Source organism: Magnolia sinica, chromosome 12 (assembly GCF_029962835.1).
Source record: "Magnolia sinica isolate HGM2019 chromosome 12, MsV1, whole genome shotgun sequence".
NCBI classification, from domain to species: Eukaryota; Viridiplantae; Streptophyta; class Magnoliopsida; order Magnoliales; family Magnoliaceae; genus Magnolia; species Magnolia sinica.
This window is the reverse complement of record NC_080584.1, coordinates 19,773,970-19,797,773: the sequence shown is the minus strand read 5'-3', so window position 1 is coordinate 19,797,773 and position 23,804 is coordinate 19,773,970. Positions and strand designations below refer to the sequence as shown.

Genomic DNA, 23,804 nt, shown 5'->3' with positions numbered 1-23,804 from the left:
GGCCTGCATTGGGGTGACCAGGCCCACCAGATTTTGTCCAACATTTGGCCTAGATAGGGCCTGGAATCTACCCATAATTAAGGCCCGAACTGGGCCTGACTGGCTCAATACTTTACCGCCCATTTGTAGCCTGAACTGGGCCTGAACTCGGCCCCACTGTGGTTGTCCAACTATGGTCCAGGACTGGGCCTAGTTTGGCCCATCATTACTGCCCACTGAGGCGCAAACTGGGCCTGAACTGGCCCAGCTTGTTATATGCATTATGTGCCCAGAATTTGGCTGGGCTGGGCTGACCATTCTAGGCCCAACGGCCATTTGAAACATTTGGCTGCAAGGGTTGGGCATGGCACCGCTTGGTGCGGCCCACTGAGACCTGAAACGTGGCCCACCTGCAATGTGCAGGGCCTGGATTGTTGCACGGGCCCTCTGAGATCTATAAACTCAGGTGCGGCCCACCAAATTTCAGCATGGCCCACTGAAGTGGAAACACGGCCCACTGTGGCCTGCATTTCAACTCAAATCAAGACCAGTTTTAGGCCTGATTTCCGTCCAAATCAAGGCCCATTCATAGGCCATTTTCAGTTTATCTCAGAGCCCAGACGAAGGTTTGTTTTCGGTCCGTTCCAGGGCCCATATAGAGGCCCAGCTGAAAGCTGTTTCCAGCTCTCTACCCGGCCCCTTTACAGGCCATCTACTGCTCGTTGCACGGCCAGACCTTGACCTGCTGCATGGCCTGTTCTTGGTCCAGAATCTCGGCTCATCTGAAGTCATTTTTCAGTCCCACATCATAGCCTGTTGAAGGCTTGGTTTCGGCCTGCTTCCAGCTCAACGGAGGGGCGTTTTTCAGCTCGTTGCAAGGTCTAGGGAGGGTAAGGAGTTACCTGGCTCGATTCGGACGAGTTTGCACCTAACGCCCTTCCTTCTCCTTCATTTGCTCTCTCTCTCTCTCTCTCTCTCTCTCTCTCTCTCTCCCTTTGGTGGGGATCCCAAGACACGGCAACGGCTTTTTATAGCCGAGAGAAGACCCTAGCTCATCTCAGCCAACGGTTGAGCTTTAAACGTCCCTTGCAAAGGCCATTTTTGAGAGACCGCTAAGCGTGGGGTCCATCCAATCACGGGGATGGATTCCTGGTGCTGAGGTCCACAGGAAAAGTAACTTTTTATCCATTGTGGGGCCCCATGCCGTGATGGTGGGTCATTAGCTGGACGGAGAAGATGGTGCAACTATCAATGGCGAATTTTTGTCCACGGTATATTCATGCCATCTGGTCCGTTTGAGTGGGTCAGATGTGGGCACTGATCATCATAGGATCCACTTTTCCCTTCATCCCTAGCCGTTTGTTCACATCTCGCGAGATCATCCGGCTCATCCGATTTTCTCGCGAGATGGGGCGTTTCAATGAGGGAATGGTAAAATAGCTAGAGGAGGCGGTGGATATCACTCCACGTGACCTAGTAGAAGGTCTGGATCAAGCCAGAGGAGGTTTCCCAAAGAGAAACGTCTTCCCATGCCTTTTTCTACAATAGACTTTTGCCCGTCCATTTCTGGTAATGGATGGAAAGCCTGCATTCCTACCCCCAGGAACGGCTGAGATTGAGGGAGAGCTAAAGACTAGGATCGCTGACGTGGAGTACACCACAACAGATCTATTTTGGAGAGTGCAGATGTCCGTCCGAGACCGTCCGTTGCACGCACGCATGCACGTATGTATGGGTTCATATGGTCAGCATATAATTGGTCTTCCGGATCTTCCTCATCCAATGGACGGTTTAGATCGTCCGTATGGTGGCTAGAAATGAGCCCAAACTCATCCCAATTGGAAGTTTTCCTGTCGTCCCTTGTCCGTGCATGATAACGAGTGCATGGGCCTGGTTGGATGACATTTTTTTGGTCTTTTAGATGGTGCAAGACCGATTAACGGTCTGGATCACATTTATTATGGCCTTATGTGGGCCACATATCGTGATGAACGGACTCTGTCCGTTTATCACATTTAACGCATGAGGCAAAGAGGTCTCTACCTCTATTTTTTCAAATTTTCATGGGTCAGCGCCCGGCTGACCCTCGACGCAGTCCGGTGCACTTCGTGCACGGACCGCTGTGGTGTGCACACACCCCGTGTGGGGCCCACCATGATGTTTATGATAAATCTACCCTGTCCGTTCACTTCTAGGAATCCATGTAAGGCCTTTGGCCAGATATCAAGCATATCTAAAGTTTAGGTGCGCCTCATTACTTAAATTTTAGGTTATTCCATTGGCCTTTACTGATCCAATAGTTGGATTCATCCCGTTTTGAATATTAATTGTCAAAAATACTCTAAGGATCATTTGAGTGTTCAGGCTCACTTTCTTTGTGTTGATGACCCCATTTTTGTTATTTACATCCCTTCCATAATATTATTCATATTATTATGTTATTTATTTACTTATTTATCTGCCATCTGGTTCGAAGGGTCCAATCAAGGCCATCTGATCGAAGATGAGAAGATCCAAAGCTTTAGGTGGGCCCCACAACTTGATTTTGTGAGCTCATTGGCGATTATTGGTTGGATCGTTTTCCAACTTGATCACCAGCACTTCTAGATGTCCCTATGCTAATGTGAGTAGATCCTCATGTCTCTTTTGAAATATGGTAGTTAATTCATGAAATTAAGCGTTAACTCATCCCACCTAGAATTGTGGATCCAATGGACAGTGGATTTGCTGAGTTGGGTCCCGAAATTAACGATATATGGTTCAATTGTTCTAATAGTGTAGTAAGTGAAATTTCATTGCGATCACATTCCCATAGCTAGGCCCTAGGAACCCTAAGAAGTGATCTGGTAGTCAAATTTGGGGATGGATGATTCGGTTTGTGTTTTCCAAGGATGGATAATCCGATGAGATGTTGTAACCTGATGAATGATGGATCTTGTGACTTCGATCCCTAATTTACTTCATGTAATTTAGTTGTACTAAATAGGTGCATTTTGAAATACTATCATGATCCAGATGCTATGTAGGATCTTTATTTATTTATTTATTTTAAGTACAGGGTCAGCTTAATCATGTTGAGGTGGTTAAATAGTACATTGATCTCAAATCTTACATTGTATAGCTAGTAGTCCTAATCCAAAATTAGATGGTTGAAAGGTCATTAGGGATCCAAGGCAGATTGAACTAAACTCTTAAAGGTCTTGTTGTCATAGTCAACATCAAATGGTTAACATGGATAGATTGAGGGCAACTGTTCAATTAAGCTAGGTTAGTGTTCATACTAAGTTAGGTTATACGGTAACACCCGAGTACTAAAAGGTATGGGGTGTTACACTCAAGCACGACCCAAACCGAGTTTGGGGCTGCCTAAGCCGAGGTGCATCATTCTAGGCCTATCTCATCAGCTGGACTGACTCTAGAGTGCTCTGTTGGGTCGAGCCTGCCTCCCTGGACCCTCCATGAATGGCCCTGGGCTACAGCTGTTGTCTTGACTAGATGGCCAGCCATTACACTCTCCACTGACGAACCATCACCGGCTCGAGTTACTGGTGAGTCCGAATGGGTGGTCCATCCAGCTTCAACCCGATTCTTTGCTACTGGACAAGGAGGATCGAAGTTACCTGAGTAAGGTCTGGTCGTCCTAACGACGTTGACAGTTGACTCGATAGTGCAACGAGCTCCCAATGAGTTGCTACTCCGTTCTCGCCCTCTTTCCTTCTCTCCCTCATTTTTTTCTCTCCCTCTCTCTCATTCCCTTTTTCTCTCACTCTCTTTCTTTGTCCTTCGGAGGTGTTGTCCCTCCAAAGCACAACTCGAAATGGGCAACTTGGCCGACTCAGCATAGTGCCGCAGCGAGTCCAGCGGCGCCAACACACACACTCCCTCCCTCTTTTTACGCTCTCTCTCTAGGTGGTAATCCTGATCTCTCTCTCTCTCTCTCTCTCTCTCTCTCTCTCTCTCGGTGGTGATCCTGAGATGGTCGCATCCCCTATAAAGGGCTAGGGTTTGTTCTTTGGATTGGTCCCTGTGGTCGTCATTTCACGCCGCATTGGTGGGTCACACCCTCTGATTTCATTTAAGTGCTGTTAATCTATCACGTGAGATGAATTTCTGTCACTGTGGTCCACCGAAGGAACTGACCTGATTGAGAAATGGGTCCCGCAATTTAAGAAAAAATATGGAAAAATATTCAAAAATTGATCATTTCTTTTCGTTTTAACCATGCATTCAATGGTGTATTAGACTATTCTTTGATGAGAATGTTGCCTGTCAATTTCACTTGTTGAAGGTCAACTAAATGTGTCCTAATTGAACACAAATCAAGCATGATTTGGTGAAATAAGGTCCATAACATTGAAATACAATAAATAAATAAATATATATATATATATATATATATATATAAAAGAAAGTGAAGGTTTACCCTTCTTTCCAATTTTTCCCACAATGGGCCACTTCGTTTCGATTGGTCAAATCCCATTCAAATAATTTGTTTTGATCCAAAAATAGGTCTAGGTCTAGCCTAAAATAATTTTTAAAGCTTCTTCTATTGTTTAAATTAAAAAAAAAAAAAAAAAAAGAAGAAGAAGAAGAAGAAGAGAACATAATTGAAAATTTGAAAAATAAATAAATCAAAATTGGGCTTTTATGGGCTTATCGGTTTGTATTGGCCCCGTATCAGTGCCAATACTCCCGCATTGGCTGATACAAACTGTTATAGGCCGATGTGGGCCAATTTTTTCGTATTAGGCCGATAGGACCCTGTATCGCATATCGTCTCGTGTAGATACGGATATGATATGGTTGTATCGGCCAATACGATACCGATATTCATATCTATGACTCTAAGAGAAAGTGTGATCCCCTACAAACGAGAAAGCAGGTACACCCAGTGTTCGAAATATGCATTAAATCAAGCTGATATTTGCGTTTTTCCTTCATCCATGTCTTTCTGATCTTATTAAAAGGTTGGATGACAAATAAACATCATTAGGGGCCTTAGAAAATTTTCAACGGTGGAAATAAATATTTCTACTTTTTCCATTGGTATGGTCCACTTGAGATTTGGATATGCATTAATTTTTTGTTCAACACCTAAAATGATCAGGAAAAACGAATGGACGGCGTAGATAAACCAGATGCATTCACAGTGGGCCCAGCAGAGTTTACTCAGTACGGTAAGAGCGTACTGAGTAACTCAGTACCCAATCCGATTTCCTAATTCACCCCCCCCCCCCCCCTCCCGTGCATCTTCATTCTCCCTCTCTGTCACCGCGCGCTCCCTCTCCCTCACGCAGTGAGGGTTTTGAAGAGGATTTCTCGTTTCGTTTCCTCAAATCCGGCCGGATTTATCGCCGAATCTCCGAAAAATCTGCCAAGGCACGCTCCAATCAGTGAAGAAAGGGAAAAATCGAAGAAAATATTGAGAAAAATTCAATGAAAGGGGGATACAGATGCTTACCTGCCGAATGGCCCACCTCCGATCACCGCTACAGCCTACGGCTACAGGTAGTCTCCGATTTCTCTCTTTTTTTTTAATTCAATTTTTTTTTATTCTCCACAACCTACGGCATTGGCTTTTTATCGTTGTGGCCTGTGGCCTGTGGGTTGTTGGCTACAGTGGGACTCGTGAGTCCCCTGCAAACGCACCCGTGAGTGTCCGTGACTCTGTTTGTTGATTTCCGACAATAATGGAGATGGAAATAACGCGATATTGAAATCGGGGTGGGTTATATCGGCGATAGCGATGATGTATCGCACGATATCTAAACTTTTGGATTTTTGGTATCTTCCGGGTATTATCGAAGGTGTTTCGTCTCGCAGTGGGCCGATACTGATAATATCGACCGATAGTATTGATATTTCGATCACTGGTAACAGTATCTACAAATATTGGAGATAAACTGATTGTGTTAACATATTCAGCCATCATAAGAACATGCAGCTCACCAATAAGGAAAGTATCATGATGATAGCTTTAATTAGGAAGGAAAAGTATTGCTGATATATATATATATATATATATATATATATATATATATATATATATATATATATATATATATATATATATATAGGAATATATATAGGAAGGATCCACCTGATAAAAAAGAGGTCGCTAACAATAGATTTAACAATTAGATTCCAAAGTAAGACAGATTACATCAAGTAGCAAGAAAATTGATAGTTCTTTTCTTTTTCTTTTTCTTTTTCTTAAAGATGGGCTTGAATCTAAGACGTCAAGACTGCCAAGCATTGAGTCATGGGCTTGCTACCCCGAGGACTTTGAACGTTGCATAAAAAAATAAAAAATAAAAAAGGAAACCTAACATTGCAGTTTGCACCTCAACACCATTGCAATTCTAATGCAGGGGCATTTTCACAATGGGCTTGAGTGGGGTCACCTGTGGGATGCAGGGGCACACTTGGGTTAGGTAACCAATGAGATTTGGGGCCCACGGCGGAGGTCTCGTGTTCGAAACTTCTTACCAGGGGTGATTAATACGCATTTCACACCGGGCTCGAGTGGAGTAGCCCGTGGGATGCAGGGACACACTCGGGGTGGGCGGCCCATGTGATTTGGGGCCCACGAAGGGGGTTCGGCCTAGGTCCTAACCCATGAGATGTGGGGCCTGAGCTATGAGATAAAGGGATTAATTCGCCATACTCTAACAGTTCAAGCTTTTAGAGCAAGTGGTTAATTGTCCTGCATCAAGTTTACAATCTCACAAGCTTCTATAACATCCTGCTTACCAAAAGTCAAGACCCAAAAAACAAAATCACTTATTGCACCATTTATAATGTTGATACAACACATTGTGCAACTCGGCTGAGTCAGAATGAGTTCTAAGTTGGGCCACACCCTGCATGTTGAGTCAGACGGGCTACCTGATGAGTGGACCAGCCTGATTTCTGTGCCATGTGATCTTCTTGATGGCCCACCATTACTAATCCCTCATATTCAGATCTGTGCCCCAACGATTACTTTTATACCACTTGTTGGCATTTGTTTTGCGGAATCACACAGATCTAGATCTATGATAACAATCCAATGACACCAAGCACACACAATAGAACACAAAGATTTAATGTGGAAAATCATTGCGGAAAAAAATCACGACACAAAGCGATAAAAATCTACTATCAAAGCATAAATTACAAAGAGAGAAGACTTATCCGATTCAAACAATCTCGAATCTCACCATTTCTACACCCTTTGAAAACCCTAAAACTCTTTGAAATACCTTTAGGAAGCCTTAGAATCCCCTATAATAGCCCAGGGACCCCTAGTTATAGTTTAGGAAACTTCCCTTCCGCACCTCTGTGAAACCGCTTCAAATTTACGCAGTCCGCACAAAATCTGCGTAACCCTCGACTAGTTGAACCAGGTCCTCGACTGATCGAAGGGTACCCTCGACCAGTCGAGCAAGCTCCTCGACTAGTCAAGCAAGCTTCTCGACTGGTCGAGCAGCATAGAATAACAAATAGACAAGTCGCTAGATTTCGAGTCGAGGCGGCCTCGACGGGTCAAGTGAACCCTCGACTGGTCGTGCATCTCAGGAAATACAGATTTAAGACATCTGTATACAACAGTCTCTACTAGATACAATTTTTGTTCTGATTCATCGATTTCTACCTCCGATGCACAACCCGATACTTTCAAATCTGCAAATAAAATTTTCCGCAGCCCATTTATCAACCGTTTCCATTGAAATTGAAAGCTCGAGGGTATATATTCACCCAACCGAGCGCTGCATGGTTGTTTTTTTTTGGTTTTTTTTTTTTTTATTTGTTTTTAAATTTATTTATTTATTTATTTAATGCAGCGGCTAATGGCATTCAATGAAGGGCCGGGCACCCTGTGTGAGGTGGGTGGAACGTGTATCAGTTATTTACGTGGACGGCACATGTGCCAGACATCTGGGCCATTCAATAGGTAGGGGGCATTGTGAAAATGTCATGGACAAAAAATAATGCTGATATGCCGATCAAGGTCGCCAAACTTGTTTGGAAAATGAAAGTCCAATGGTCTAGATTCATCATACGGATGTGCCTTACCTGAGCAGCGTACTCTCTGAGTCCGCAGTGTTTTTTTTTTCAGTGCACATGACCGAATGAATGGTTTGGATCTCCAACACGTGTGTCCACTTAGTTGATTAGGGCTGTCAACGGCCGGGCCTTGATGTTAATGAACAACCCAAATTTAGCTTGATTGTAGCCACGTGCAACATCTGGACTGTTCATTAAGTGTGCCCCACCATCCATGATATATGACAAAAATACCCTCGAAACCCAAATGAGCCAGGCCTGCTGGGCACTGATGGGCTCTTAAATGAAGCTTGAGCCCAGCCCAATTATTAAACGAGCCTAAATTTTAGGCCCATTCCCAGTCCAATCATAGTCTAACACGGTCCAGGCCCAAAAGCTTACGAGCTATCTCGGCCGTTAACAGCCCTACAATCGATGCATCACAACTTGAAAATGAAACACGGTGAAAATTATCCATACAAGCTTTGCTCTATACATCCTAACGTATTTGAATCTTGTCTTTGCATCCTGGCCGTTTAAATGGGTCTCACATTCAACAGTGAGTGTCATTATCACTGCTTCTTTCAATGGTGTGATCCATTTGAACCTTGGATCTGCCTAATTTTTTGGCTTTTACCCTAAAATGATATGAGAAAATGGATGGACAGTGTGGATAAAAGACTTACATCATGGGTGGCCCATCAGAGCCCTGTCCGTTCCCAGTCAGGGATAGGCCGGTTAGTACACCAAAACCCATGAAACAAGTGAGCCACGCGCAATGCACGTGCAATTTGCTAGTAGCTAAAAAAAAAGGAACTCGGAGCAGGCAGTGGCCCTCCAAGTGATGTGGACCCATCATGATTTATATATACACACACACACACACGACCGCATGGGACGGAGCCGTGAGCTCGAGCGCATGGGACAGAGCCGTGAGCTGGGAAAAAGTACAATGCGCTCCACGACAAGTTTATCGTGAGGTGGAGCTGTGTGGGCCCCACCGTGATACATGTCGACCATCAACACCGTGCATTTGATGGTTCCTCTTTAAATAATGGGATATCCCAAAAATCAGCCATATACGGAACTCAGGTGGGCCATACCATCTAAAATCATGTGAAGACACTGTTAAAACATATAAAAGCACTTGGTGGGGCCCACCTGAGTTTTGAATGCTGCTAAAACTTGGTCTGAACCCTCATACAAGTGGGAGACACATAATGGATGGGCTGGATTTTCCAACCACATCCTTTGTGGGCCCAAAAATGATTATGAATGTTTTAATGGTTGCACGGCCCCTCTCCACTTCTGTATGTGGTGTGGCCCACACAAGTCACAGATTGACTTGATTTTTGAGATCTAGATCCATGGTGGAATGGCGCATCTGACTGATGGTGTAGATTTTCGAAAGGCATCACAGTGGGGCCCACACAGTTCGACCGCATGGGACGGAGCCGTGAGCTCGAGCGCATTGTACCTTTTCCCATATATATGTGTGTGTGTTTTATCCCTGCTGTACATCTAAATTTTCAGCTTATTTTAGGGCAGAGCTAAAAAAAAAAATGAAACAGATCTAAGTATCTCGTGGACCACACTACAAGAATTAGGGTGATAAATGGCCCACTATTAAAAACTAGTATTTTTATTTTTCTTCCAACCAATGATTGGTTCAGACAGATTTGGATGAAGGTAAAGCACAAATAGCAGCTTGATTTAAAACTTTTGTGGCTCGGGAAAAGTTTTTAATGGTAGTTGTTAAATCACCACCATTTTGTGGTGTGGTCAACCTAAGATTTTGGATGTTCTTCCTTTTCTGGAGTAATGCCATACGTTAGGGCATACAGCACCAACTAGCGCACGGTCACCACCGAATTTGACGAAATGGGATTGCTTAGTTTACAGAGAAAACACAGAATGTATTTACGCTTCCCATCTGTTTTACCCCTAAATTGAAGGGCTGAGTCTAAAATAAAAGCATATCCACATATCAAGTGGGTCATACCACACGAAACAGTAGAAATAATGATCAAATGCATCTTACCACACAAAATAGTGGAAATAATTATTTACATGTTGAAACCTTTCTAAGGCCCTACGGACATTTATATTTGTCATCCAACATGTTCATGAGATCATGGATGAATCCAAAGAAATTTTCAACGGTAGACGTTCAATGCATACTATTTCTTATGGTGTGTCTCATTCGAGCTTTGAATATGCTTATTTTTTTAGCTCAAGCTTCAAAATTATCCGATAAAATAGATGAACGGAGTAGATAAAATATATAAATTACGGTTAACGTCAGAGAGTTTTAAGTTACTCAGCACGCAATCCGCTTCCGAATTAGAGTAAAAAAAAAATTCCCTGCTCTCCAAAAACCCTCAAAACCCCTCCCTCTCTCGCACTCTCTAGCAGCTCTCTGCGGCGCCATGGAAGGCCTTGAGATGGAAGACGACATCCCAACCGTCTATCCCTTCCTGCACGAATCCCAAGACATCTGCGCCCATTTCCTCTCTCCCTCTACAAGTCCTCCCCACGCGAAGACCACCAGCACCTATGCGCCGTCGTCGGCGCCATCTCCCAAGAGCTCCAGGATCACTCCCTCCCCCTCACTCCGACCTCCTACTTTGCGGCCACGATCTCATCCCTCGACCGTATCTCCGATCAATCCTCCTCGTCCGATCCCATCATTACGGCCCTCCTCACGCTCCTGTCCTCAATTCTCCCGTTGATCTCGACCGCCGTCTTGAGGGTCAGAGGGGATTCGGTCCTCGACACCGTGCGGAGGTTTTTAGGGTTTGGGCCGGAGGCGGTGCCGGCTGGGACTGCGAAAGCAGGGCTAAAATGCGTCTCGCACCTGATGGTCTCTGGGGAGAAGGGCGGGTGGGAGAGCGTAGGCTCCGCATACAGGTTTCTTCTCGAGTTCGTTACGGATCCTCGTCCGAAAGTAAGTTCATTAAATCTTGGAATCGAGTTTGTTTGATACTCTGGTAGGGTGTGATAGTTGATACTCGGGTTTGTAGATATTACTTAGAAATTGCATACTTGGCATGCAGGAAGTTCAAACTAGACTGTCCAAATTCTTGGTTCCAGTCTGGATGCATCATGAACCAAAATTACGCTAGATTCGATTATCTAATTGGTGGACATTTATGGGCTGGCTAAAAATGAAAGAAACATCCAATTGTCCTATTTCAACAGACAAGTGGCCATGAATTGGAGGTTAGGATTGTTCAACAAAACTGATTTTGGGACAGTGACTTAGTGACCTTGGGTTCCACAATCTAGCCAATTTAATTTGAGTTAGTGGATGATGCATGTACAATTTACAAGTGCCTGCCTATCAAGTGTCATATTCTGACAGAGTATCAAATTAACTCCCCCGTCGTATATGTAATGTTTAGCCAAACTGACGGGCTTATCGTTCCGAGTGATGGGCGCACGCACACCCACTTTTCAGTGATCCGGACCATTCATCTGGCAGGCCCACCTTTCCTGTGGTTGTGGATTGTCGCAGGTGTTCAACTTTTTAAACCATTAGTATATGATCCTATTACTGGGTGGATAGGATTGTCTGATGGGGATGACTTTTGCAACATTCAATCTGGGCCTATCGGATGATATTTCATGGACGCTGATTGGTGGACTATATGTATGGAATGTTCGCTGGAACTAAAGTGCCAATTTGGTCTGGGTCGCAACGTGAAAATAAAATAATATTGATTTTGATTTTGACTTTCTTTCAAAAGGATGCATTTTGTTTGCAATGTAATGTTTTCAGAAGCTATAACTAACTAGAATACAGGTTAGGAAGCATTCCCATTCGTGCCTTCTCTTGACACCGGCGAGTGAAGGAATTACAAAAGTTTTTGAAAGGTTTCTTCTCCTTGCGGGCGGGTCCGATCCTATTGGCCCGAATGCTGGGGAAGGACCAAAAAGAGCTATGGAGGTGTTATACATTCTTGGGGCTCTGAAAGATTGTCTTCCTCTTATGTCACCGAAATTTACAACTAACACTCTGAAGCACTTCAAATCGCTCTTGGAACTGCACCAACCAATTGTCACGAGGCATATAGTGAATATTTATTGGGTTTTCCAATTGAGTTTGTACTGTTGCTTTAACTGTCTTCATGCGGGCCAGCAATGGACAGGTTAGGATTTTTCCATTGGGGCTCTTTGGGGGTGTGACCCATCCACAGTGGGGCCAAAACATTAAGGGGGTGTTTGGCGCATGGTATTAGATGGGATTGGGTGGGATGGAATTGCATTTGGTCTTGTGCAAATTCCATCCAGCATTTGGGGAGGATGGGAAGGGTTGGGATTATTTGGGATGGAATGCAATTTGGTCCCATGCGGGATTTCCACGGATTTTGAAATCCACTACACGTGGGCCCCACATTGATGCATTTGTTTTATCCATGCCGGCCATCCATATACGCCCCGCCCTTTACATGTGACATTTTGGTTATATACGTGTACAAGTGAGTCAGTGACTGACATCCATGGTGAATTTGGTTTGTTGATTACAATTCTATGGTCCGCCAAACGGTGTTTTGCTTAATCTAATGTTTTCCCATGGCAAGAATTTTATCCCAAACATGGAGATTGGATGGCCAAAATACCATGTTATTTCCAGACATGCAATCATTGTGCAATAATGGTGTTAATCCCATCTAATACAATTTCATATCATTTAATCCCACGGACCAAACAGGCCCCAATGGTCTTGAGTAGTGCATCGCAGGCGTCACTTGTAGGCACTTAGCTGTCAACAATACTTTGCATATCCCTGGGCTGAGGATCATGTAATTCATCTCGTTATATAATTGAAAATCCTCATTTTAACTGCTACTTCCATGTATTTTTCTTATTTTGGCAGACAAGATTCAACAAACAATCTGAATCTTTCCATTTCATGCGTTTGGCAGAAATATTAGCTTGTGAGCATGAAGAGGCCATATTTGCGGCCGCAGAGGCACTGAAGGGTCTGATACACACTTGCATTGATGAAAGCCTGATTAAACAAGGGGTGGATCAGATAAAACTGAATCCAGACGGAGACACAAGGAGGTCTGCACCAACCATCATTGAAAAAATATGTGCTACTGTTGAGAGTTTCCTTGGCTATCAGTATAGTGCAGTCTGGGACATGGCATTTCCCATTCTTTCGGCAATGTTTGATAAATTAGGTACAATCATCTCTGTTTCCAACTTCTCCACTCTGTCATTTCAGAAACCTTAATTTCCAATGCACTAGATCTAATAATAGGCATAACTCTTTTATTGTTCAAGCCAAAAAAAAAAAAGTGAGTCTGAGCTGTAACTTTTATTCACCATCATTCATTAAAAAAAACAAAACCTTCCCACCGAGGCCTCATAACAGAGCAAATGGAAATGTGGAATGCTACTCTTTTAGATGCATTATGATGAGGAAATGATAATCAACAAATGGAAAAGAGAAACATTGAGGAAATTTTATCATGCAACTGTGTACCTCCAAATATTCCTGTGTACATTGCACAAACACGAACATGCATACTCATGGAAAGGTTTTCTTGTGGGCAGTTTTTTTGCATTTACCTTTTCGTGTTCCTGTGCTTTGTATGCATGCATGTGGGCATGTGGACTGTGTTTTATGATTGATCAAGATAAACATCATGGTGCACCTCCTGGGCTTTTGGTTTCACATGTTTATTGATAACTTTGCACATACAATAAAAGAAAATGTGGTCCACCTCTCTATCCACAATATAAACTTGTATATAAATACATATGGATGCATGCGTGCTTGCTTGTAGACTGTGTACATTATAAAAAGTAAATACAAACACAGGTACAGAGACACATGACCAATCTAGAGGAAGGAATCATGAATACTGAAAGAGAGATCTAACATCTTTTTCTTTTTTCTTTTTTGTCAAATGGGATTCTTTCCACCATTGAAATCCCCAAGGCTCACCATAACATTTATTTCCCATCCAATTTGATCATAAGGTCATACAGACCCGAATAAAAGAAAACAAATTTCATGTTGATCCAGATTCTCTGTGATACCAAGAGGATTTCAATGGTAGACGTTCAATGCTCCACTGTATTTAGCAGTGGCCCACCAAATAGGTAGATCTGTCTTATTTTTCTTCCCAAGCCTTGATGTAAGCTAGCCAAATGGATGGACGGCTTAGATATATCCCATATATCAGCGGTGGGGGCGAGGGGATGTGCTAACTATTCAAATCCTATCATTCATCTAATCATGCATACATATAATTAAGCAAATTAAGACCACAAGCATAATTAGAAATGTGCTCAAATGACAATCTCAAATATAAGCATGTATAGAAGTTCAATGTCACTACTCCACTCCCGAAGGATGCATTCTCATTAGGTGTACCGAATTTCATTATTAAAGGTTTTAAATCATGTTGACCTCTAACTTTATAGCCCTACAAAAGGACCAATGTCCTACACAGGAACCTATTTATCGAACACAAGGGTTGATACCCCAAGTGCAAGGCTACAATATAGTAATAACTCAGTAAGACCAAGATTGATCTACAAGGAAATTGGTGAGAATACACTTAGAACTAATTAGGTAATTTGAGTTTTTAATCCAAAAGAGTAGAAAGGTTTTAAAACAATTAATAAAAACAACTAAGGATCCAGGAATCGTCAATCAATAGAACTTGAACTTAATTAGTCTTCTCAAGTTGATAACTCAACTAGAACTATATTCCAATCCATTGTAGTTGGAAGATAAAGCAATAAAATCAATCACAAACATCCAACATATATTATAATAACGATAGGGTTGATCTCTCATGAAGATATAGGTAATCAACTGTAGGGAATCAAAAGCAGCTAATGTACCCTAAGGCGACAATAAATCATTTAATTTTACAAATTGATTCATTCTTTAATATAGGAATTCAATCATAATTCAATATGTAAAACTAATAACTTTTATTGAAAATGAATTAAACATCAAATATCCATCAAAAGTTTCATCCATTAGCTTTAGCTAAGAGATTAACCAAGTATAACTAACATCTTTGTAATGCCTCGAATTTTCGCAGCCTGAATCCATAATCGTACCCGAGAATTCCAAGTGTTAGTGAAACGAATGAATGAATAGTTCATAATTGCATCATTTTTTTCAAATCACATTAATTAAGGTACTCATTTATGAGAATAAAACCAACCACATCTTAAATTTTATTCTATTTAAACGTAAAAATTCAATTGAACGTCAAATGCTCGTCCAAGTGGGAACTTATTACAAAAGTCCATATTTATTTAAAGAAACACAATTAAAATTAAACTAAATTTTAAACATCAGTGTCATTATCCTTCATTACTTGGAATAATCCTCTGTAATGAGGTCATTACCCGTATCTTCAACATGTACGTCATATGCATCATCTGTGTCAACGCCCTACTTATAGTGATGGTTGTCCTTTAAGATTAACAATAATTCAAGTGATTTAACATGATAACAATGTAAGGGTTTCGACACACCTTGTATTCCACCATTACAAGTGGTATCGACATACGCAATCAATCTACATAATTCATGCCTAACATAATGCGTGCAGCTCATCATATATAGTGACCACCATATTATGGAATACAATTCATACAAATCCGGCTTGCTCTGCATTTCATAACTACGGAGATTCGTTAGTGTATCCGATACTACCGTGGATTTATGTGAATACCTTGAGACGGCACAAGTCATGGATTAGAAGAATTGCGTTGCAGGATTTGTTCATGGAGCGACTAATTGCGACATCCAATATTAGGAAAGTGATGTAACATGCGCTCACGGATTACTTATAGAGGTGGGCATGGGACCGCTCAATTTGGCTAACTCGACTCATCCAACTCGTTCAGATTCAACTCGACCCGAACCAAATGGGTGAGTTGGTTCGAATTGAGTAGGCTTCGCCTAATCTAAAGTTAAACCGAGTCGAGTTCAAGTTACCTAGTAACTCGATCCGATTCGACCCAAAACTCAATCTGGTTAGACCCGACTCGATCCGAAACTTGACTTTCTAACCCTACTCAATGTACTCTACCCGGACCCGATCCCAAAATCTCTCTCTCCCTCCCTCATCCTCCTCATCTCCACTCTTTCGGTCTCTCCCTCCCTCATCTCTTAATCCAACTTAGTGCCAACTTGACCCGACTTGGTACTTTTGACTGGATCGAACTCGGATTGGATCAGTCCAAGCCAGACCAGACTCGGTATCGAGTTGGATCGAGTTCGGGTTAGGCCTATTATAAACCAGATCGAGTCGAGTCAGCCCTAACTCGGTCCGACTCGACTCGATGCCCAGCTCTAATTTACTTACATCGATGTGTGCACCACTAATCAAATCCAAGAATTTATGCAGCGACCACGAGGGTTCATACCCAAAATGCATTAAGATTACGTCCACGATAAATACATACATAAAACACTGTTGGTAAGTATTCCTTTGGTGTGGTCCACTTGAGTTCTGAATCTACCTCATATTTGGTCTCACGGCCTAATATGAGCTGCAATGACTTATGGATGGAGCGGATTTCATATATAAAACAATGTGGGATCCACGGAGCCTTCGCACATACGTGTTCTATCATCTTCCAGAAAATAATTTCAACAGACAGCATTCAACACAAAAGATCAGCTCTCAAAACTCTATGATCTCTACTATTTTTTTGTTTCCTGGTCCATCCGTGATGGTTACATGGGGTAGATCGTCCGGATCATCCAAGTCAGTATCCCTGTGGGCCCCACAAGAGAAACACATCAACTCAACAACTCACCCGTATATCATAAAGAAGTTACTAACAGTTCCCGCCACTTTCAAACAACCCTTCCTCTAATACGCAATAAAAACCCCCCATACCACCCAACCCTTCCTCTAATACGCAATAAAAACCCCCCATACCTCCCAAGACCCTTCAAAAGCATAGAGAGAGAGAGAGAGAGAGAGAGAGAGAGAGAGAATGGAAGGAAGATCCAAAGAAGATCCGAAGAAGACGAGAAGCTCTCCCTGCCAAAACCCTAACTCCTCCAATCGCAGGATCATCATTCGCCGTTCCCCGGCCCTTACTCGCCCGTCCCCCGCCCTTTTCCACGGCATGAGTGACGTCTCTCCATCACCGTTCCCATCCCTCTGGAATCAGATCCCGTTGCCACAGATTTCGATCTCGCCGGCTCCAGTTCCTCCCACCGGCAAGATCTCGCCGGAAAAGAATACGATTCGCTGCGAGAAGGCCTACGTCGAAATGTGTCCCCCGTCTCTCGATCCGAATTCGGACTCAGATCCACTAGCTAAGGAAGTCACAACGAAGGTATGATAGAGGGAGATCCGGGTCTTTTTCTTGACTGTCTTTAAATCGTAGTCGCCGGCATCCAAAACGCGTTTGGCCTCCTCTCGGGGTCATCGGAACCGTTCATCCTATGCATCTTACTTCGAATTGTCCATAATCTGGAAATTGTACCGATCGGGCAATCTTAACCCAGAAACCTTTACCCTTGTCGAACTGCTGTATGAACGATTCAGATTATCTTGGAACCGGTCCATTGTAGAATTGTAATCCCGCAACTACCATGTAGGCTGTCCCACGATATTTTCCCGAGTTTCTTCTTATAAAGAGTTATTTGATACTCCGATGGAGTGTGATCATTGATACGCAGGCACCGTAAATCAATTAAAACTAAACCACCCACATTGTGAGGCCCACTTTAAGTAAGTGATAATCCAAAAATCAGATTGGTGTAATGCAATAACCCTAACTTCTGATTATCTGAGACTCGTTTTCTAAATTCAGACCATTAATGCGTTTATTGTACTACCGTCCATTAAATGTCCACCAATCAGATCATTAGATGATAAAATCAGATATTTCGCTAAGACTGCAGACTTATTTTGAACGGTGCATTTCTAAAAATTGCAGCAGATCGGACACTCTTAAACCTTATAATGGTTATTATAGCTTTAGGACTCCCGTATGAATGGTTCAGATTATCTAGGATTGGGTCCATCAGGAAATGGTGGTACCGCGATCTACCGTTTAGGCAGTCCTGCCAGTGCCAGTTTGCGTGTCGATGTTTTTTTGAGCTTCCTTTTGAAGAGAGCGAATTGCATGTGCCCCGGGCACAGAGATGTCTCTAACAAATCCACTCCGCCACAACAGGATAGGATTCTAAAATTCAGGAAGATCCAAAACTCAGGTGGGCCATACCACATGAAAAAGTGGGGATTGAACGCCCAGGGTGACAGAAATTTTTATCAGGATGATATTTGTTCCGACAGTTTATCTGAGTGGTAAATAACCATATGAACGGTGAACGGTTTGGATGGCATATAAACATCATGGTCAGCTCCAGGAAGGTTTCAACGGTGTACGTTTTCCTTCCCACAGTTTCATTTGTGGTGGCCCACCTGAGTTTTGGATCTTCTCATTTTCAGAATTCAATCCTATTGTGGTCTTTAAAAACGGATAGACGGAGTGGATTTGTCACATATATCTTTGTGGGCCCCACACAGCCCCGGCCACGCCTATATCTCTTTGTGCCTGGGGCACATGCAATCCGGTCTCCTTTTTTAAAAGGATTTATTTGATACTCCGTCTGAGTGTGATAATTGATACGCAGGCACCTTGAAATTTTACACATAGGGCAAATAAAATAAACTAAACCTCCCAAATTGGAGGGCCCACTTTTAGTAGGTGATAATCCAAAACTCCTGTACTCTGTTTAGCTGACACTTACTGGGCCCCTCCTCGATGTATCCGTTGTCTATTCACTCTGTACATTTGTTTTGCACCCTTAAATAAGGTGCATGTTAAAATAAAAATGAAGCATATACAAATCTCAGGTGGACCACACGATAGGAAACAGTGGTTATTAAAAGCCCACCATTAAAAACTTCATAAGGTCCGCTGTAATATTTATTTGCCATCCAACCGTTGATAAGGTCACAAAGACCGGATGAAGGGATCACTCAAATATCAACTTGAGCCAAATTTGATTGGATTGCAACATCTAACCTGCCAGAGTATAATACTAGAGCCGTTTTTCTTATTTGTGCAGGTGCGTCATGAAGAACTTCCCAATGGAAGCGGTGGAGAAAAGATGGAAATTTCGTTGGATTGCTTATGTGGCATGGCCCACCATTTTTTCTCGGGCCACACCAAGCTCAACATTTCCATTAGCCGTTCCCCAACACAAACGGTATCTATCGAACTGAAACTGTAGTCCCGGGGACGTGGATCTGGACGGTGCCCTGTAGACCCGCCATGATGTATGTATTCTATCTATGCCATTCATCCATTTTGGATCATTATGTTAGAGCATAAGCCGAAAAATCGGATGGATGCTTAATCTCAGGTGGACCACACCACAGGAAAATAGAGATGACTGAACACCCACCATTAAAAACTTCCTAGGGCCCACTTTAATGTTTATTTGCCATCAAACCTGCTGATTAGGTCACACAGAGCTGGATAAAGGCAAAACATAAATATCAGCTTCATCCACGCCCTCAATAAGTTTTTAATGATAGCCCGTTCAATCACCACTGTTTACCACGGTTTGATCTACCTGAGAATTTGGATGTGCCTCATTTTAGGGCTGGCAAAGTGGATGGACGGAGCGGATAAAACACGTACATCATAGTGGGGGCCACAGAGCACTGTCGGCAGTGTTAAAGTATGGGGAAAAAAAAAAAAAAAAGACCTATGCATGGTTTTAAGAGTCGTCGACTCAAGACTGATGATTCGTTGAGTCCTGAGTCAAGTTAGAACTCGGACGAAATGGAATCAACATCCAATATTCCGTCTGATTGATGGGGTATGCCACATCCATGTTACGGCCACGATGGGGACGGTTTATATTGAGGTAGATATTATGTAATGTGTAGAGCAGGAAGATGCATGTTAACATTCAACCGTGAATTGCCGGAGTATCATGTTAGAGTCGTTTTTTCTCTGATTACTTTCATATTTGCACAGGTGCATGCAGAACGAACCACTGTGAGCGGTAGAGAAAAGCTGGAAATCTCCTTGGTTTGCTCGTGTGGCCGGTCTCACAACGTCATCTACATGGTCTCCCAGTGATGTTGGTGATGATGACGATGGTGTGTGTGTGTGTGTGTGATAGAGAGAGAGGGATGGATATATGTTGAATGAGACCATACACAGGCTTTTTAAAATCATTCATTCTTTTGCACAATAGGGACCCACTTGATGATTGAAATGGGCCCAATGGCCAGGCCGGGTCATTTTTCATTGGTCCTGGCGGACCTGGCCTAAACACTGAGCTTAGATTTCACGCCCAGGTTCAGCCCAGCTCAGCCCTCAAACCGATTTTAGGGCCCAAGGCTGGCCCTACATGGTTAGGCAGCAGGGCACATTGTGCCAACCCTAATTCAATCTGGGCGGTGCCCACCATGACATTTGAGTGCCATCAATCCCCTCTACTAGATGTGCCCTTCAACATTAAACCTAGATCCTGAAATCAATCCTCATCCATAGTTCAGGTGGTCCATACCAAAGGGAACAATGAGGTACATACATCATAGAAACTTCCAGATAGGATATGCAGTCCCCCATGTTGTGTGCGTATCCAACCAAATCGTCAGGTGTAATAGATGATTCTCTATGTGGATGGTGTCATCCAATCCACATAAACATCGTGAATGGGCTCAATGCAGCTTTAACATATGGTAATTAATTGTGGAGAGATTTTCTTTGGCAAGGTGGTGCTTTAAAAGGCAAGTTTCACGTCTTATGTTGGGAGAGGTAAGTAGGCCTTTCAAAGAAGGTGGTGCAGAAATCAGGAGGCTGGAGGATGTTAATTCAACTTTATTGGGGAAGTGGATTAGGTGTTTGGGGAGGGGAGAGTGTGGAAATCTGATGTTGCTGGCAAATTCAGCACGTCAAGTTCGGGTTGGTGTATTTAGGGAGCCGTCACTCTACAAAACCTCCTACTGTTGGAGGTCTATAGCGAGGATGGCTGGTAAAATTCTTCCCCTTGGACCTCCTTATTTGGTGTTGTCAGAATCCTTCCGACAACCAATGATAATTTGTTTTCGTTAAGGCCATCTAGGCCTTCGCAAAATTGGAGATTGCAAGAGGAACACTCTGTCTCGTAATGTCCATGACCACCACACTTAAAGCAAGTGTTGGTCAACCTCCCTTGCGTTGCTGCAACAAACTTTTCCTTTGTATCACCATTTCGAGGAAGAGGATTGGAGGCAGAGTTCTGACCAATTTTGTAATCTCACAACAGGTTAGTGTGGGGCACGAATGGTTGTGGATGTGAAATGGAGCCACTAGTAGTGGGGCGGGTGAATGCATAGCCCCGTGTTGAGGGCTACCAGGCCTTATCACCAACTTTTGCTTCTGCACTTTTCGGGCCATTTGATATGCTTCGATGACACTATTGAGTTGAACAGTCACCAGTTCTCTTTGAATCTCGAACCGTAGTCCATTGCAATAATGCATCACTTGTTGTCTTCTAGTTTTTTTATGAAACGGCACCAAATAATTAAGTCATAATAATGATGTGTTTACTTCTCCACGGTCAAATTATCCTGTTGAAGCATGAGGAGCTCTTGAAAAGAAGTCGTCTCATAATCCAACGGCAAAAACATTCACTTCAATCTTGCCTTCATTTCCTCCAATTGCTTACAAGAAGAAAGCCACATAGTTGCAAATCTTCTTCAATGGTGTACCACCAGTCTTGAGTTGCGCTCTTAGATTTCAGGACAATAAAACGTAACTTGACAACTTCTTTCATTTTGTACTAACGAAAATACTGCTCCATTAACTTTAGGCAGTCATTGAACACCTTGGGATCCAAATTACCATCATAATCTAAAATGTCAATCTTGACATGCTTAGCAGGATCCGAAGAGCGAGTATTCCTTCCTCGTTCGGGATAAATTGGATGATCCCATCGTAGGTTGTTCACCCCTCTAGCTATTGGTTGCGCATAACGATGTTGTTGGGCCTCGTAGCCAAGCTTATATTCTTCTTCTTGGAGATCACCATTCCGACTTGGATGCAGTGAATCAGTATTCCCAAACTCCAATTCTCCTTCAAGGCCATCCATAGAGGTTTGGCAATTTGGATTGATTTCCCTGTTTGCATCTTCAAGAACAACAATACCTCCTTCCTAAGCATTCATTCTGACCATGAAATGGGTCTCTAGATCATCCAACCGTTTCGAGATCAAATCGACCATTTGTTGCAAGGTTGAGACAGTCCCATCTTAAGGTTGTGTAGCCATCCCAATATTGTAAATCGTCCATCTTCTAATGCATACAAGACAACAGAATTTCGCAAAGCATGTGAGAACATTTTTTTTCTTTTTCTTGTCTTTAAGAAGGAAAAGAAAAAGCGCAAGGAATTGATGGGTTGGAACAGGAATAGGTTATATAGTAGGGTTGGAAGAGAAAATAAACAAAGTTTTTTACTTTTTTAGGCATGGTTAGGGGTCCAAGGGATTGGGGGAAAAAAGAAAAAGAAATAGTTTGAGGTTTGGCAATTTTAGGATGGGAAAAGGAAAAGATAAGAATGAAAAATGAGGGTTGATGAAGGGAAAAGATGAAAGGGTAGGATTGAGATGAGAAAAGCATAATCTTTAAGTTTTCCAAGAGCAGAACTTGCTCTGATGCCAATTTAATGTTAACCCCAAAAGGAAAAGCAAATAGATCAAAGAAAATAAGAAAGAGATGGTAGGAAAGGACCCAACAATCATTTGGCCAAATGCTAGAGACCGTGAATGCAAGACTATAAGCAAGCTCAATATTCCTCTAGTCTTAATCTAGAGATAACTTCATTCCCACCCCCTTCACAATTACTGTATATAAATATGAAAATTACTCAAAGAAAATATCAATCAACTCATCTTCTTTCATAAGCCATATGCCTTATTTATAATTAACCCTTATAGTCTATAATAAAAACAATGGAATCTAAAAATAGAATTTCTAGCTAGCCCATATCTGATAAAATAGTAAACTACCTAAATAAGAAAGCACTGTAATTAAAAAAGCGCCCACATAATAAAGCATTTAAATAAGAAGAATCTAAAATTGCGTCTTGCCTAACATAAAGATGTGAAAGAAAAAGAAAATTTCCTAATATAAAAATTTTAAAGAAAAAGGAAAATAGTGATGAGCTAAAAAAGGAATGTACTTCTTTTCTTGTGCACACATGCAGAGTGTGAACATGTGGGATGTGGGCCGATTGCATCATGTTTGCACCACTAAGATGTCTCATAAATGTGAAAGTATGCACATGTGAGAAGGTGTAGGTGGTAATGGTGCTATAAGGTCATTGAAACCAAAACAGAACTGTCTCAACTTGGTAGCAGTTATAACATCCAAGCCATCCATCATAGAGTTCCCACGGTCCAAGTATGTTAAAATGAAGCACATCTACTCGTCAGGCTACTCACAACATGATTCATGTAGCCGGCCCCAATTAGCCGGGATAAGGCTTAGATAATAATGATGATGACTGTTATTTGTTGGTTGAAGAGTTGGGATCCCATACCATGTCTCGCGATAGGTTGGTTCCAGTAAGACCATTCCATGGATAGTATACTTATATGGAATGCGCGTGGTGTGGGAAATGCTCCCACGATTTGTACTCTAAAGAGCATCATGAGACAGTCAAAACCAGCCATGATTGCCATCATGGAGCCAATGCTTAGGGATGAGAAAAGGATCCATATTGGACTGAAGTTGGGCTTCCATTCCTCTTACTCGAATGCGGATCAGGGCAGTAAGATTTGG

The 23,804-nt window shown here is 42.5% G+C and overlaps 2 protein-coding genes across 7 annotated transcripts in view; one reads left to right on the top strand and one right to left on the bottom strand.

Moving 5' to 3' along the window:
* Positions 1-23,804, bottom strand: part of LOC131221066 (uncharacterized) — a 105,203-nt gene that overhangs the window by 63,978 nt on the left and 17,421 nt on the right. The window contains exon 4 of one of the 6 annotated variants that reach the window (XM_058216162.1): positions 15,066-15,081. The exons of 2 other annotated variants lie outside the window; for them this stretch is intronic. In XM_058216162.1, the coding sequence (XP_058072145.1) occupies position 15,081 (1 nt within the window). In that variant the 3' untranslated portion in view covers positions 15,066-15,080. 3 more of the 6 variants (XM_058216159.1, XM_058216161.1, XM_058216158.1) reach the window with 3 other exon arrangements.
* On the top strand, positions 10,377-13,799 carry LOC131221064 (uncharacterized). The gene is made up of 2 exons (XM_058216153.1): positions 10,377-10,954; positions 12,936-13,799. The coding sequence occupies exons 1-2, from the start codon at positions 10,564-10,566 to the stop codon at positions 13,247-13,249; spliced, it is 705 nt and encodes a 234-aa protein (XP_058072136.1). The 5' UTR covers positions 10,377-10,563; the 3' UTR covers positions 13,250-13,799.

Excerpts from the sequence above, each read along its gene's own strand:
- LOC131221064 (XM_058216153.1), top strand. The coding sequence starts at position 10,564 with ATGCGCCGTCGTCGGCGCCATCTCCCAAGAGCTCCAGGATCACTCCCT. Across the intron at positions 10,955-12,935 it reads TTACGGATCCTCGTCCGAAA|AAATATTAGCTTGTGAGCAT; the intron begins GTAAGTTCATTA and ends TGCGTTTGGCAG.